Consider the following 12,582-nt stretch of genomic DNA (forward strand, 5'->3'; position numbering starts at 1 on the left):
TTAATTCAGCTCCTTTAAATAAAAACAAACAAACGGTTGTTTCCTTTTTAGTGCTGAGAACTGAATCAACATCTGTTGTGTTCTTTATACTCGTGGTTGCATTTTCACACTTGGGTGATGACATATAAAAAAAAACCCTGGAGTACATAGTATGTTTCTATTTTGTACTCGTTTATAAACTCTCTTGATCAAAATTAGCATGGAATAAATGTCTGTGGTGGGTAATTACACTGTCTAAGAATTTAAGAGCAATGCTTAGCCAAATAAATCTGTTCTTAATAATTAGATGAATGTTTTAAGTGGTTTCAAAGCTAAAAATGATCTTGTTGCCTCTCCCCATCCATAACAGGTGTCAAGAACTGGAGTTTGAGCTTTAGCGTACAAAGCAGTCAATTGACTAGGAGCACATACTGGACCAGATTAATTATCGGCTTTGCTCCTGTGTGCTTGTTTAGTTTTGTGTCTTTTCGCCTTTTTTTTTGTTTGCACCCATTTCATTATTGTATTTGCACCTTTTTTTAACTCTATTTTATATGTGCTAGCCTGTTTTAGTTTTTCTGCTTTGTGGGCAGAGTCTAGCAATTCCACAATTTTTCGCCTGATTTAACAATGACAATTTTTTAAAAAGTTGCAAAATTTGGCCCAACTTCACTCCAAACCCCCCTAGAGTGATTTTCTGCTCTTAAATCTAACGTTGCTCTTAAATCTAGCGTTGCATGTTTTGCAAAATTTTAATAAAGTTCCCACTATTTGCTCAAAAAGTTGCACAAATGATAAGTGAAAGCAAAAAAAGCCCATTTTTTTTACTTTTTGCCAAGTGCACCAAGACAAAAAAAGAAAGGTGACTTAGTTTTAGTAAGGGCAGGAACAGAACAAGTGGTATAGAGAGGTTTGGGAATAAAAAAAAATTAACACAAATAATCATTTTTTGTAAATAAAGTCAACAAATGCAAAAAATGCAACATTTACCTACAGCATCTGGAATGAAAAAATTGTATCCTAACAAACTGTAGTGTAGAACAGACGGGACGATTCCTTTTAGTCCATGGTAACTCCAATCTGAACGAAGCGGATGCATCTGAACAAAGAGTGGCAAATGATTTGATCTGATGGTGAAGAACAAATTGTTGGTATGAAATTTTACATAACCCATTATTTTCAAACTGTGTTGTAAAGCTCAACCTGAACATACAGTGAACGACCTCTATATTAGAGACATCTGCCCTTTCGTAATTCTATCCTAGTATGGAAATTAGCATCACATTAAGTGAGCAAGTTTAGCGTCAATCAGTTTCTGTGTAAATCCACTTTAGAATGTGAAAATTGGGTGAATGGAGCAACTTTAAACAAGGCATGGTCATCAGTGCTAGACTAGTTGGTTTTTTTTGTGCCATGGTGTCAAGAATATACCAATAGTGCGATCGAGACAAAAAACTCCAGTGAAAGGGGACTCTATGACAACTAATGACAAAAGAGGTCACAGAAGGAGGTCAAGAATCATGCTGATGGACAAGCAGGTCATGTACGAGTAAATTACAGCAAACAATGGAGCTCCAACCAACCCATTGTCTGTCCAATGGGCTATAACAGCAGATGACCAGTCCGAATGCCATTGTCGTCTAATCAAGACTCTAAAGGGCAAAAAAGCTTGAACATGGAACTTGGAGCAGTAGAAAAACATTGACTGGTCAGATGAATCCAGATTTCTTTTGCTCCATGTTGATGGGTGGCTCAGAATTTGGAGCAAGCAACATTAATAGAGGAAGCTTTCCTGGCTAGTGTCAACAATTCTGGCAGGGGAAAGTGCCCATTGAGTGTGCCCCCAATAATGTTTTCACCAAATGCAGTTGTTATATTACTTTCATGTAATTCAAGGTCTATACATTGACATGTTCGTATAAAAAATGATGATGGTGTCATTGAAGCGAAGGCCACCAAATGGGTTGACCAGTAGAATATCTGCCAGTACGCATTATCATAGGTCTGATGTAGGCATTCATTGTTAACTTCCCCTTCTGAAATGTGATTCAGGAATATTTATTGGCAACCAACCCCAAGTCCCCTTCAACTATCTCTTCCTCTGCATTCCATATTAACTGACCATATCAAGCAGCTCCAAAGTAATGCAAAAGGCCTAAAAGAGAGAAAACAGGAGACTGTGCCATAAACAGTATATTTTCTGTTTATGGCACTAATTTATAGTACTCTAGTCTTAAATTGAACCCTATAATAAATTGCACCCTATATATCATAAGAAAGGGGGCTAGTATGCATATATGCTTTAGGAATGGTTGGAAAGTAGAAGAGGAAATTCAATTACTTATTAATAATTTGATTCAATGTTAAATCTTAAACTTTACTTATCTTTTGTACCAAATAAGATTAAATGGAATTGGCCAAGAATGTAAATACACTGTATGATCAGAAACCAGTTGTCTTACCGAGTACTGGCAGTAATAATTGCAGAATTTCCAAGCTTTGCAACTGCTGCTACTGCTAGATATTCAGTGTAAGAGTCCCCCTCCATTCCTTTGGGAGCTTGTATTGAATGTTCTAGAAATGTATTCCCTTCTGCCCCTTCAAGGATGACATATTCGGCCCCAAGCCTCTTTATTAAATTATTCACATTTGTAAAGTACCAGTGAATCGCAGCATCATTGGTGATATTGAGTCTCACAGCAAACTGGTCCTTCCATTTTGTCAGGATCGGTGTCTATAAAGAGAAAAACATAAAAATCTATTTTCTCTAATCTGTGTGTACTAAGGGTGGTGATCCAAGGGGTAACGTTTCTCCTTGCGGAGAGTGACATGCAACTCCTGACATGCCGAGGTGAGGAGACTTTTAAGCCGCAATGCTCTTCTGGGAAATATGCAAATTGTCTCTTCAGAGAGGAAGAGGACTAGAACTCTAGTGCCACCTATAGGAAGTAGCAATCCTAAAAGTCAATATCGACTCTCTAGCGAGCCTTGTTACATGACTTAGGATAAAAGGGTGGTGCACACGTAGCGCAAATCTGCAAGTGGATTTAAGGCAAATCAGTGTCAAATTCTCAAAAAAAATCTGCATGTGCAAAATATGAGTTTTGTGGAGGATTTGCTACAGATTTCACAGTCTACATTAAATGGGATGAAATCACTGTAAAGAATCTGCAACAGAAATTGACCCTTAATATCCACATCACAGTTCAATACTGTGTGGTGCAGAAAAATTCTAATGTGGATAAGATTTTTTTAAGAATTCATCTATATAGCTGAGGTCTAAGGGGTAACGTTTCTCCTTGTGGAGAGTGAAATACCGACTCTGGCAGGTCAAGGTAAGGAGGCTTATTCGCCGTGCAATGCTCGTCTGGGAAATGTAATATGCAAATTGCCTCTACAGAGAAAAAGAGGACTTGAACTCAACCCTTTAACGACTCGTTAAGGGGTTGATTGTGACTTGTAGGATTGCTGCTTCCAATCGGTGGCGCTATAGAGTACAAGTCCTCTTATTCTCTGAAGAGGCTATTTGCATATCTACATAGTTTGGTAATGTAATCCGCAGCAAATGTTCTGTGCTCAATTCTGCGGCATTTCCATTCCAATTGGTGGGTGCCCTACACATTACAAACGCAGCAGACTGGTACAATTGGTCTCTGATGCATCCCATCCGAATGGAGTGATGGAGGTTGATGACTACCACCATTGTCTAGGGGACGACCGGATATTGTAGACGACAACAAGGAAGTTCTATGGACCATAAATGGAGCAGAGGTACGAATCCAAATCCATCGCTTTATTAAAACAAGGCACTTCAGAGTCCCATTTTCGGGATGATTGAGGTTCCAAGTAGTAGTCTACAGATAAGGTTATAATTTGCTGAGTGAATAACACTTTAGATATACAACCAGTTAATAAAAGCTTGATATATACCAGTGAGCCATCTACATGAGAGCGCAGGCTGAGCCAGTAGTTGTCTTGTCCTTCATTCAAATAGTTCTGCAGTTGTTCAGAGTTAACACTTTGGTACAGAGATAAGGTTATTGAAATATTGAGGGTCTTAATACTATATGGATCCCTGCGATGTCTTTGAGTCTCTCCACCTTGGTCTGTGATTGATATGTGGTCCTTTTAAAAAAAAAAAGTAAGAAATAAAATATGTTTACAGTAATTAAAACACCTTTTTATAATGTTGACTTGTAGTTTCGGATATATATTTTTTTCTACATATTGCAAGGTGCACACGACAAGCAAGCTCACCTTCATAGAGAGTAACACTGTGGAATGTTCATTGAGGGATATCAGGCACTCCCCTAGCCCATGCCTCCTCAATTTATTATGGAACGATCTCACTTCTCTTTCAAGTTTTGCTGCAGAGTCAGACACCCCATAGTGTTTCCAGATTGGCATCCTGTTTTTTTTTTATAAAATAATCATCATTAACCTGTACTGCTAAATGGCAAAGTACTTTATGTTCTAATCGACATGAATTAGGGCTCGTGCAGACGACTGTATTTTCTGTCCGAGTACAATCCGACAAAACATCGAATCGCACTTGTACCAACGTTATCCTATGGGGCCATGCACTCGATTATGCAAGGCAATGAGGTTATTGAAAACATCGTGCTCCACTTGGATGACATCAGAGTGCAAACCAATTTTAACAAACTGAAAAAATGGAGTAGATGGAGACATTTTTTTCCCATCTTCTCCTCATCCAAGAAAATTGGATCACACTGTGATCACATTCTGATCAGAGCATGATTAGCATAATCAGACCTATTCTCTCAGATGAGAGAAATTACGGTGGTGTGACCCTAGCCTTAGGCAGAACTGTTAAAACTGTTGGGCTATGTCCCCACAATTAGTTTTATGGTGAGTTTTTTATGCTGGGTATTTTCCAAAAGATGCAAATTACCTATTTTACTTAATGGGTGCAGAAACATTGAGTTTCAGCTCACTCCAAAGATGTTCTATTGAGTTCAGGTCTGGAGACTGGCTAGACTATTCCAGAATCTTGAAATGCTTCATACGGAGCCACTCCTTAGTTTCCCTGGCTGTGTGATTCGGGTCATTTTCATGCTGGAAGACCCAGCCACGACTCATCTTCAATGCTCTTACTGAGGGAAGGAAGTTGTTGGCCAAAATCTCTCGATGTTTGACTCCATCCATCCTCCCTTCAATACGGTGCAGTCATCCTATCCCCTTTGCAGAACTGCACCCCCAAAGTATGTTGTTTCTTGGGGTTGTATTCATTCTTCTTCTTCCTCCAAAAACGGCGAGTAGAGTTGATAACAAAAAGTTCTAATTTGGCCTCATCTGAGCACATTCCCTTCTCCCATGCCTCCTTTGGATCATCCAATTGGTCATTGGCAAACTTCAAACGGGCCTGGTATGCACTGGCATGAGTAGGGAGACCGGGCGTGCCCTGCAGGATTTTAATCCATGATGGTGTAGTGTGTTACTAATGGTAATGTTTGAGACTGTGGTCCCTGTTGTCTTCAAGCCATTGATCTTGTCCTCCTGTGTAGTTCTGGGCTGATTCCGGACCTTTCTCTGAATCATCTTACCCCACGAGGTGAGATCTTGCATCGAGCCCCATCCGAGGAAGATTAACAGTCATCTTGGGTTTCTTCCATATTCTAATAATTGTGCCAACGGTTGTTGCCTTCTCACCAAGCTGCTTGCCTATTGTCCTGTAGCCCATCTTGTGCAGGTCTACAATTTTGTCCCTGGTGTCCTTAGATGGCTCTTTGGTCTTGGCCACGGTGGAGAGGTTGGGGTGTGATTGATTGAGTGTGTGGACAGGTGTCTTTCTATACAGGTAACACGTTCAAACAAGTGCAATTAATACAGGTAATGAGTGCAGAGTAGGAGGGCTTCTTAAAGAAAAACTAACAGGTCTGTGAGAGCCAGAATTCTTGCTGGTTGGTAAGTGATCAAATACTTATTTCATGCAATAAAATGCAATTTAATTATGTAAAAATCATACAATGTGATTTTCTGGATTTTGTTTTTAGATTCTGTCTCTCACAGGTGAAGTATACCTACGATAAAAAATACAGACATCTCCGTTCTTTGTAGGTGGGAAAATTTGCAAAACTGGCAGTGTATCAAATATTTAATTTCAGCACTGTATGTAAGATGGGGAGAAAAACTCCAGGGATGCTGCAATAAATAGTAAAATAATCCCTTTGCCTGTGTTTTTGATGTTACCTGACAATGCTGAGGTTTGGTAGCTTCCTCTGGCTCTTGTACAGCTGGTTTCCTATTTCTTGATGAACGGTCTGGATGGTTTGCCCAGCACATATAGTATATTGCAATGGAAACCTCTCAGTGCTCGCTGGTGTCTCCACACAAAAATATTTATTCCTCTCAATTGTCATGGAAATTGGAGTATCTGGATTGATTAGCACTGAAACACCTGGTAAAAAAATGATAATAATAATAATACATCATCCACCAAATGCCGAGAATATTGTAGTTACAAAGAGAATCCTTCTTATTTTTCCTTCCCTAATCTTGTGGGGGGCTGATGAAATGACAATGCCTGTAAATCATTTCTACTTTCTACTAAAGCGTGAGAGGTTCCTAATTCAGTAGGCACTAGATAGGCAGTCGTTTGAGGTAAGGGAGAGAAATGCCTTCTGTACTGTTATTTTATCATATTGGTAACAGAAAGCTCAGAAAAGTAACTGTGATCAATGCTTTATCTCACATTTCTCCAAATTTGAGGAATTCCCTTAATTTCAATAAAAAAAGGCCTAAATGCTGGATAATTGCAGCATGGAGCTGATTACATGAGGTCCTGCCACTAGGACCCACAGCCACCAGTATTTCTGTTGAACCGGGCAGCAATAGTTTAATTTCCCTATAGCTCCTCAAAGGGAAGATCATCCATTATACAGTGTCCATTCAAAGCAATGGGCTGTGCATGTAATAGGAACCTGTCAGATGTTTCTTTTCTCCCAAACTGGCACCACCATACAATCATGCCCCTTTACTTTCTATAGCAGTGTTAATTATTCCCAGCAGTGATCTAATCATGGAGTTTAAAGGAGTTATCCGGGACTATTTTATTTTTTTACCATGGGCCTAAGAAGTTGCTATTTACCTGACTGTTCTACTTGCCACCGGTACAGAGAGGTCACAGACCGCACCTGCCGGCGATTCTGCTGCTTCACATCAACATAGCAGCTGTTCCTCCTCTTCTGGATTGCTCTGTCGAAGAAGTGTGACTGCCAATGTCATACCGATTGACCGCCGGCTCCCTGCGGTTAGGCAGCAGGGATGGGATCCGTCTGTCAATCAGCATCACATCGGCAGTCATGCCCCGTCGATAGAGCAGAACAGAAGAGAAGATGCTGCCCTGTCGATGTGACATCAGTGGAAGCCGCAGAATTGCTGGTAAGAGTGGTCTGTAAAACTGGTGACGAGCAGAAAAGGCAGGTAGTTAGCAACTACCTGCCTGTAAATTCTTAGGGACATAAGAAAAAAATAAATTAGTCACAGATAACCCGTGGCAGATGCATATTACCTATCTGAAGTTAGATGGAACCCATTTATGACATATTAATTTCCTAATAATATTTAGGAAAATACATTCTTTAAACCAGATCACTATCAGGCTGCCTATGGGAGGGATTATGTTACATACTGGCTATGGGAAGGATTATGCTACAGACTGCCTATGGGGGGGATTATGCTACAGATTACCTATGGGGGGAGATTATGCAACAGACTGCCTATGAGGGGGAGATTATACAACAGACTGCCTATGGGGGGGGGGAGATTATGCTACAGACTGCCTATTGGGGGGAGGAGATTATGCTACAGACTGCCTATTGGGGGGAGGAGATTATGCTACAGACTGCCTATGGGGGGGAGGAGATTATGCTACAGACTGCCTATTGGGGGGAGGAGATTATGCTACAGACTGCCTATGGGGGGGAGATTATACTACAGACTGCCTATGGGGGGGAGGAGATTATACTACAGACTGCCTATGGGGGGGAGATTATACTACAGACTGCCTATGGGGGGGGTTATGCTACAGACTGCCTATGGGGGGGTTATGCTACAGACTGCCTATGGGGGGGTAATGCTACAGACTGCCTATGGGGAGGAGATTATACTACAGACTGCCTATGGGGGGGAGGAGATTGTACTACAGACTGCCTATGGGGGGGAGATTATACTACAGACTGCCTATGGGGGGGAGATTATACTACAGACTGCCTATGGGGGGATTATGCTACAGACTGCCTATGGGGGGATTATGCCACAGACTGCCTATGGGGGGGGATTATGCTACAGACTGCGTATGGGGGGATTATGCTACAGACTGCCTATGGGGGGGGATTATACTACAGACTCTGCCTATGAGGGGCTTAAACTATATGAAGGACTATCTGGTGCATTATACTATATGGAGGCTATTTATACAGTGTGAGGATTACAGTTAGGGTCATACAGTGTGGGAGATAATGTGGGGTATTTGCACAGTGTGAGGGCTTTCATACAGTGTGGAAGATAATATGTGGTCTTTGTATAGTGTGGGGGCCATTATACAGTGTGGGAGATAATGTGGGGTCTTTATATAATGTGTGGGCCATCATACAGTGTGGGAGATAATGTGGGGTCTTGGCACAGTGTGGGGGCCATCATACAGTGTGGGAGATAATGTGGTGTCTTGGCACAGTGTGGGGGCCATCATACAGTGTGGGAGATAATGTGGGGTCTTAGCACAGTGTGGGGGCCATCATACAGTGTGGAAGATAATGTGGGGTCTTGGCACAGTGTGGGGGCTTTCATACAGTGTGGGATATAATGTGGGGTCTTTGTATAGTGTGGGGGCCATCATACAGTGTGGGAGATAAGGTGGGGTCTTTGTGCAGTGTGGGGGCCATCATACAGTGTTGGAGCCATCATTTAGGGGGCTACTAAGGGGTCAGTATACTGTGTGGGGCGTACTATACAGTGAGGGAGCATTATACTGTGTATAGGAGAGCATCATACTGTGTATAGGGGAGCTGTACATGGGGGGAGACTCAGGACATGTTTTAATGTTAAGTGGGCACTTATCGTTATAGGGGAACTTAGGTTATTATGACTGTCAAAGGGGTAAACAGAAGGCATTATTACTTTCTGGGGTGCAAAATGTGGGCACTGTTTTCTATGGCACTTGCATACGGCATTACTATATTCTAGAGGTTTGTTTAACCATCTAGAGGATGTACAGCAGGTGCAGTAATAGGGACACATACGGCAGTGGCTCAGTATTGGGGTATCAGCAGGATGAGTTCGTGCAGGTTGGGAATAGATGAGGACGGGGCCTGAAATGTAAGGAGTCAAATGTGTCTTTGTTGTGATCGCTGCAGACCTGAGACTGAGTCCTGGATGGAGGAGTTGTCGTGTTGGTCTGGGCCAGATGGAAAAGACGGGAAAAATGAACAATTTAATCAGAAAGAACATCAGCTGTAAATTACAATATACAGTTGCATCTCACTAAATTAGAATATCATCAAAAAGTTCATTTATTTCAGTTCTTCAATACAAAAAGTGAAACTCGTACATTATATAGAGTCATTATAAACAGAGTGATCTATTTCAAGTATTTATTTCTGTTAATGTTGACGATTATGGCTTACAACCAATGAAAACACAAAAGTCATTATCTCAGCAAATTAGAATAATTAACAAAAAACACCTGCAAAGGCTTCCTACGCGTTTTAAAGGGTCCCTTAGTCTATTTCAGTAGGCTCCACAATCATGGGGAAGACTCTTGACTTGACAGATGTTCAGAAGGCAGTCATTGACACTAAGTAAATGTAAAGTAAATTTTGCATTTCATTTGGAAATCAAGGTCCCAGAGTCTGGAGGAAGAGTGGAGAGGCCACAATCCAAGCGGCTTGAGGTCTAGTGTGAAGTTTCCACAATCAGTGATGGTTTGGGGAGACATGTCATCTGCTGGTGTAAGTCTGTAACATGTTTACATGTCTTTTTAGTAATGAGTTCAGATTACTGGGCATGCCGGGCATGCCTGAGGTGCCGGGCATGTGAGCTGAATAAGTCCCCGGAGCAGAGGGCTCCTGTCCAGATAATCGTGATGTCTGCCCCACTGGAAGTACTAATGGTGGATTATTTGTCAATTGGGTATGCCAGAAGTGGTCATCATTCATGTCTGGTCATGACTGATCACTTTACTAAGTTTGCCGTCGCTGTCCCCAGCAAGAATCAGACTGCTAATTCCGCAGCGGAGGCAATTTGCTAGCATTTCATCCAGGTTTATGGGTGTGCTCAAAGGATACATTCAGATCAAGGCGCTTGCTTCCAAGGTCAGCTCATAGCGGAGTTGCTACAAGTCTATGGGATTCAGCAATCCCGGACAACGCCCTACCATCTGCAGGGAAATGGGGCCTATGAACGGTTCAACCGAACCTCGCTCCAGATGCTGAGAACGCTTGAACAGAGGCAGAAGGAGCAATGGACTGAGTTCCTCCCAGAACTTATGTGGGCCTATAACAATCGGGTCCATAGCACCACAGGATTCACTCCTTACGCAATGATGTTTGGTCGGCCTGGGCGAGAGATCGAAGAACTGAGTCTCACTGTACCCGATGAACCAGAATATCGTACAGCCAGTGAGTGGGTCCAGGATCATCGCCGAAGGTTGCGGGAAATCCACCGTTAGTAAAAGACCGTGTTCAGGATCATCCCCACTGAGATCGGGGGCCGATGCACCTAGATGAGTTTTGGGTGGGTTATAAGGTGCTAGTGCGAGTCACGCATCCGGGAGGGAAGTTGAGCGACAGGTGGGAGGATACGCCCTACACAGTAGTGGAAAGGGTATTCCCAGGGGGAAGTGTGTACACAGTGGTTTCCGACGGGGGCATTGGACCCTGTCGCACAATGCACCGGAACTGGCTAAAGAGGTGTATGTCCGACACACCCGCCTGTCACCCTGAGTCACCTGCGCCACCTATGGCGGTTGCACCGAGCAATTTTGAATGCGACTGTTGGGATGACTTTGAGGTGAGACCCTCGGATGTGCAGAGTCCGATAGCGCAAGTTCCAGGTGTTCCAGACACCGCCACTGATGTTACTGTTCCACTAGATGTGGTGGACCCTCCATCGAGTTCGGTAGGTACTGGTTTGCGGAGATCGGAGAGGAGCACAGCTGGTGTTCCACTGATGCGATATAATCCTGAGTAGTATGTGTTACATATGAGTGGTATGAAACCATTTGTCGGGATGCCAAATTGTAAGTGGGGTGGAGTGTAACATGTTGACATGTCTTTTTAGTAATGAGTTCATATTACTGACAGTATAAATTTCTCCTGCAATGACTTAGTCTGGCCATTAGGGGTCAGCAAGAAACTAGTAAATAAAAAGTCTGGGGATCTGTAAAAAAGCCGGGGAAACACAGAACCAGGAAGTCCTCTAAGGATACGAGACGTGTCTGATGCCCAGGGGGACGTTTGGGAGCTTGTACAGACTGCAGCCAGACGGTGTGTCCAAGAAGAAGCTGTGCCTTGTGAGTAACTGAGATGTGACCAGTCACCAACTGTGTAGTCAGTTACGGAAAGCTAGTTAGTGATTCCAGTAGTGCTGAGAACTGCCTGGTGTATATCACTGCTGATGGACTGATCAGGCTTGATCCACAGATTGTGAAGGATCTGACATAATAAGACTCTGTGCACGTGGATACTACAAAGGAGCCCTATTGTGAACTACACTGTGAGACTGAGATTGATTCTAATTCCCGCTTACACCTGCATGTGCTGAAGAGCTTGGTGAGAAGGAGAAGCTGATCAAACCCTGTGGCCAGAGATCAGGGTCTAATAAAAGGTTGAGCTTGTTAACTGTTTGTATATGGATTAAGTCTGAGAGATTTCTCTTTGCTCTTGTAAGATGAGAAACTATACACTGTATAGGTAACACATTGGCTAAATATATATGAGTGTTCTCTAAAGGGAAAACAAGGGTACCCAGATCCCATTGTATTAGTGTGGGAGGGGGGTGTAAGGTTATATTCCTGGGAGGACCATGTGCCACGTCCGCGGTAACATCCTGGGTAGGCCCTGTACTGAATAAGGGTGGGAGCGGCATAGCCCAGGGGTAGTTTGGCTCATTCCCGTGAGATTGGCACTTGGGCTCTCTCAGGCTGCATAACTCGTATTTTGTGTTAGTGGCTGTTGTGGCCCATATTTTGTAGATTCGTTTAACCCTGTCATTTGTGTGACCAGTATAAAGAAAGTTATTTGCCACTATACAGGGTCGGAGTCATTCATAGCAGCGCCGTATCCCTCATAAACATTCGACCAGCGTTCCGGTCATTACAGGTCCACTGTGTTTTATCAAGACCAAAGTCAGCGCAGCCGTCTACCAGGAAATTTTAGCGCACTTCATGCTTCCCTCTGCCTACAAGCTTTTTGGAAATGGAAATGTCATTATCCAGCAGGACTTGGCACCTGTCCACACTGCCAAAAGTACCAATACCTGGTGTAAAAACAACAGTATCACTGTGCTTGATTAGCCAGCAAACTCACCTGAGGGTATTGTCAAGAGGAAGATGAGAGACACCAGACCCAACAATGCAGACGA

General features: G+C 42.8%; 1 protein-coding gene across 1 annotated transcript in view; it reads right to left on the bottom strand.

The window, feature by feature from the left end:
• The window catches only part of LOC141174501 (SITS-binding protein-like), a 112,914-nt gene that overhangs the window by 27,002 nt on the left and 73,330 nt on the right, over positions 1-12,582 (bottom strand). Inside the window, exons 3-7 of the mRNA XM_073659430.1 lie at positions 6,193-6,400; positions 4,237-4,387; positions 3,910-4,104; positions 2,442-2,713; positions 970-1,106 (exon numbers count right to left, since the gene is read on the bottom strand). Coding sequence (XP_073515531.1) covers positions 970-1,106; positions 2,442-2,713; positions 3,910-4,104; positions 4,237-4,387; positions 6,193-6,400 — 963 coding nt within the window. The remainder of the gene's footprint in view (positions 1-969; positions 1,107-2,441; positions 2,714-3,909; positions 4,105-4,236; positions 4,388-6,192; positions 6,401-12,582) is intronic.

Source organism: Phyllobates terribilis, unplaced genomic scaffold, assembly GCF_046119375.1.
Source record: "Phyllobates terribilis strain yellow unplaced genomic scaffold, ASM4611937v1 Scaffold_13__5_contigs__length_258822181, whole genome shotgun sequence".
Lineage (NCBI taxonomy): Eukaryota > Metazoa > Chordata > Amphibia > Anura > Dendrobatidae > Phyllobates > Phyllobates terribilis.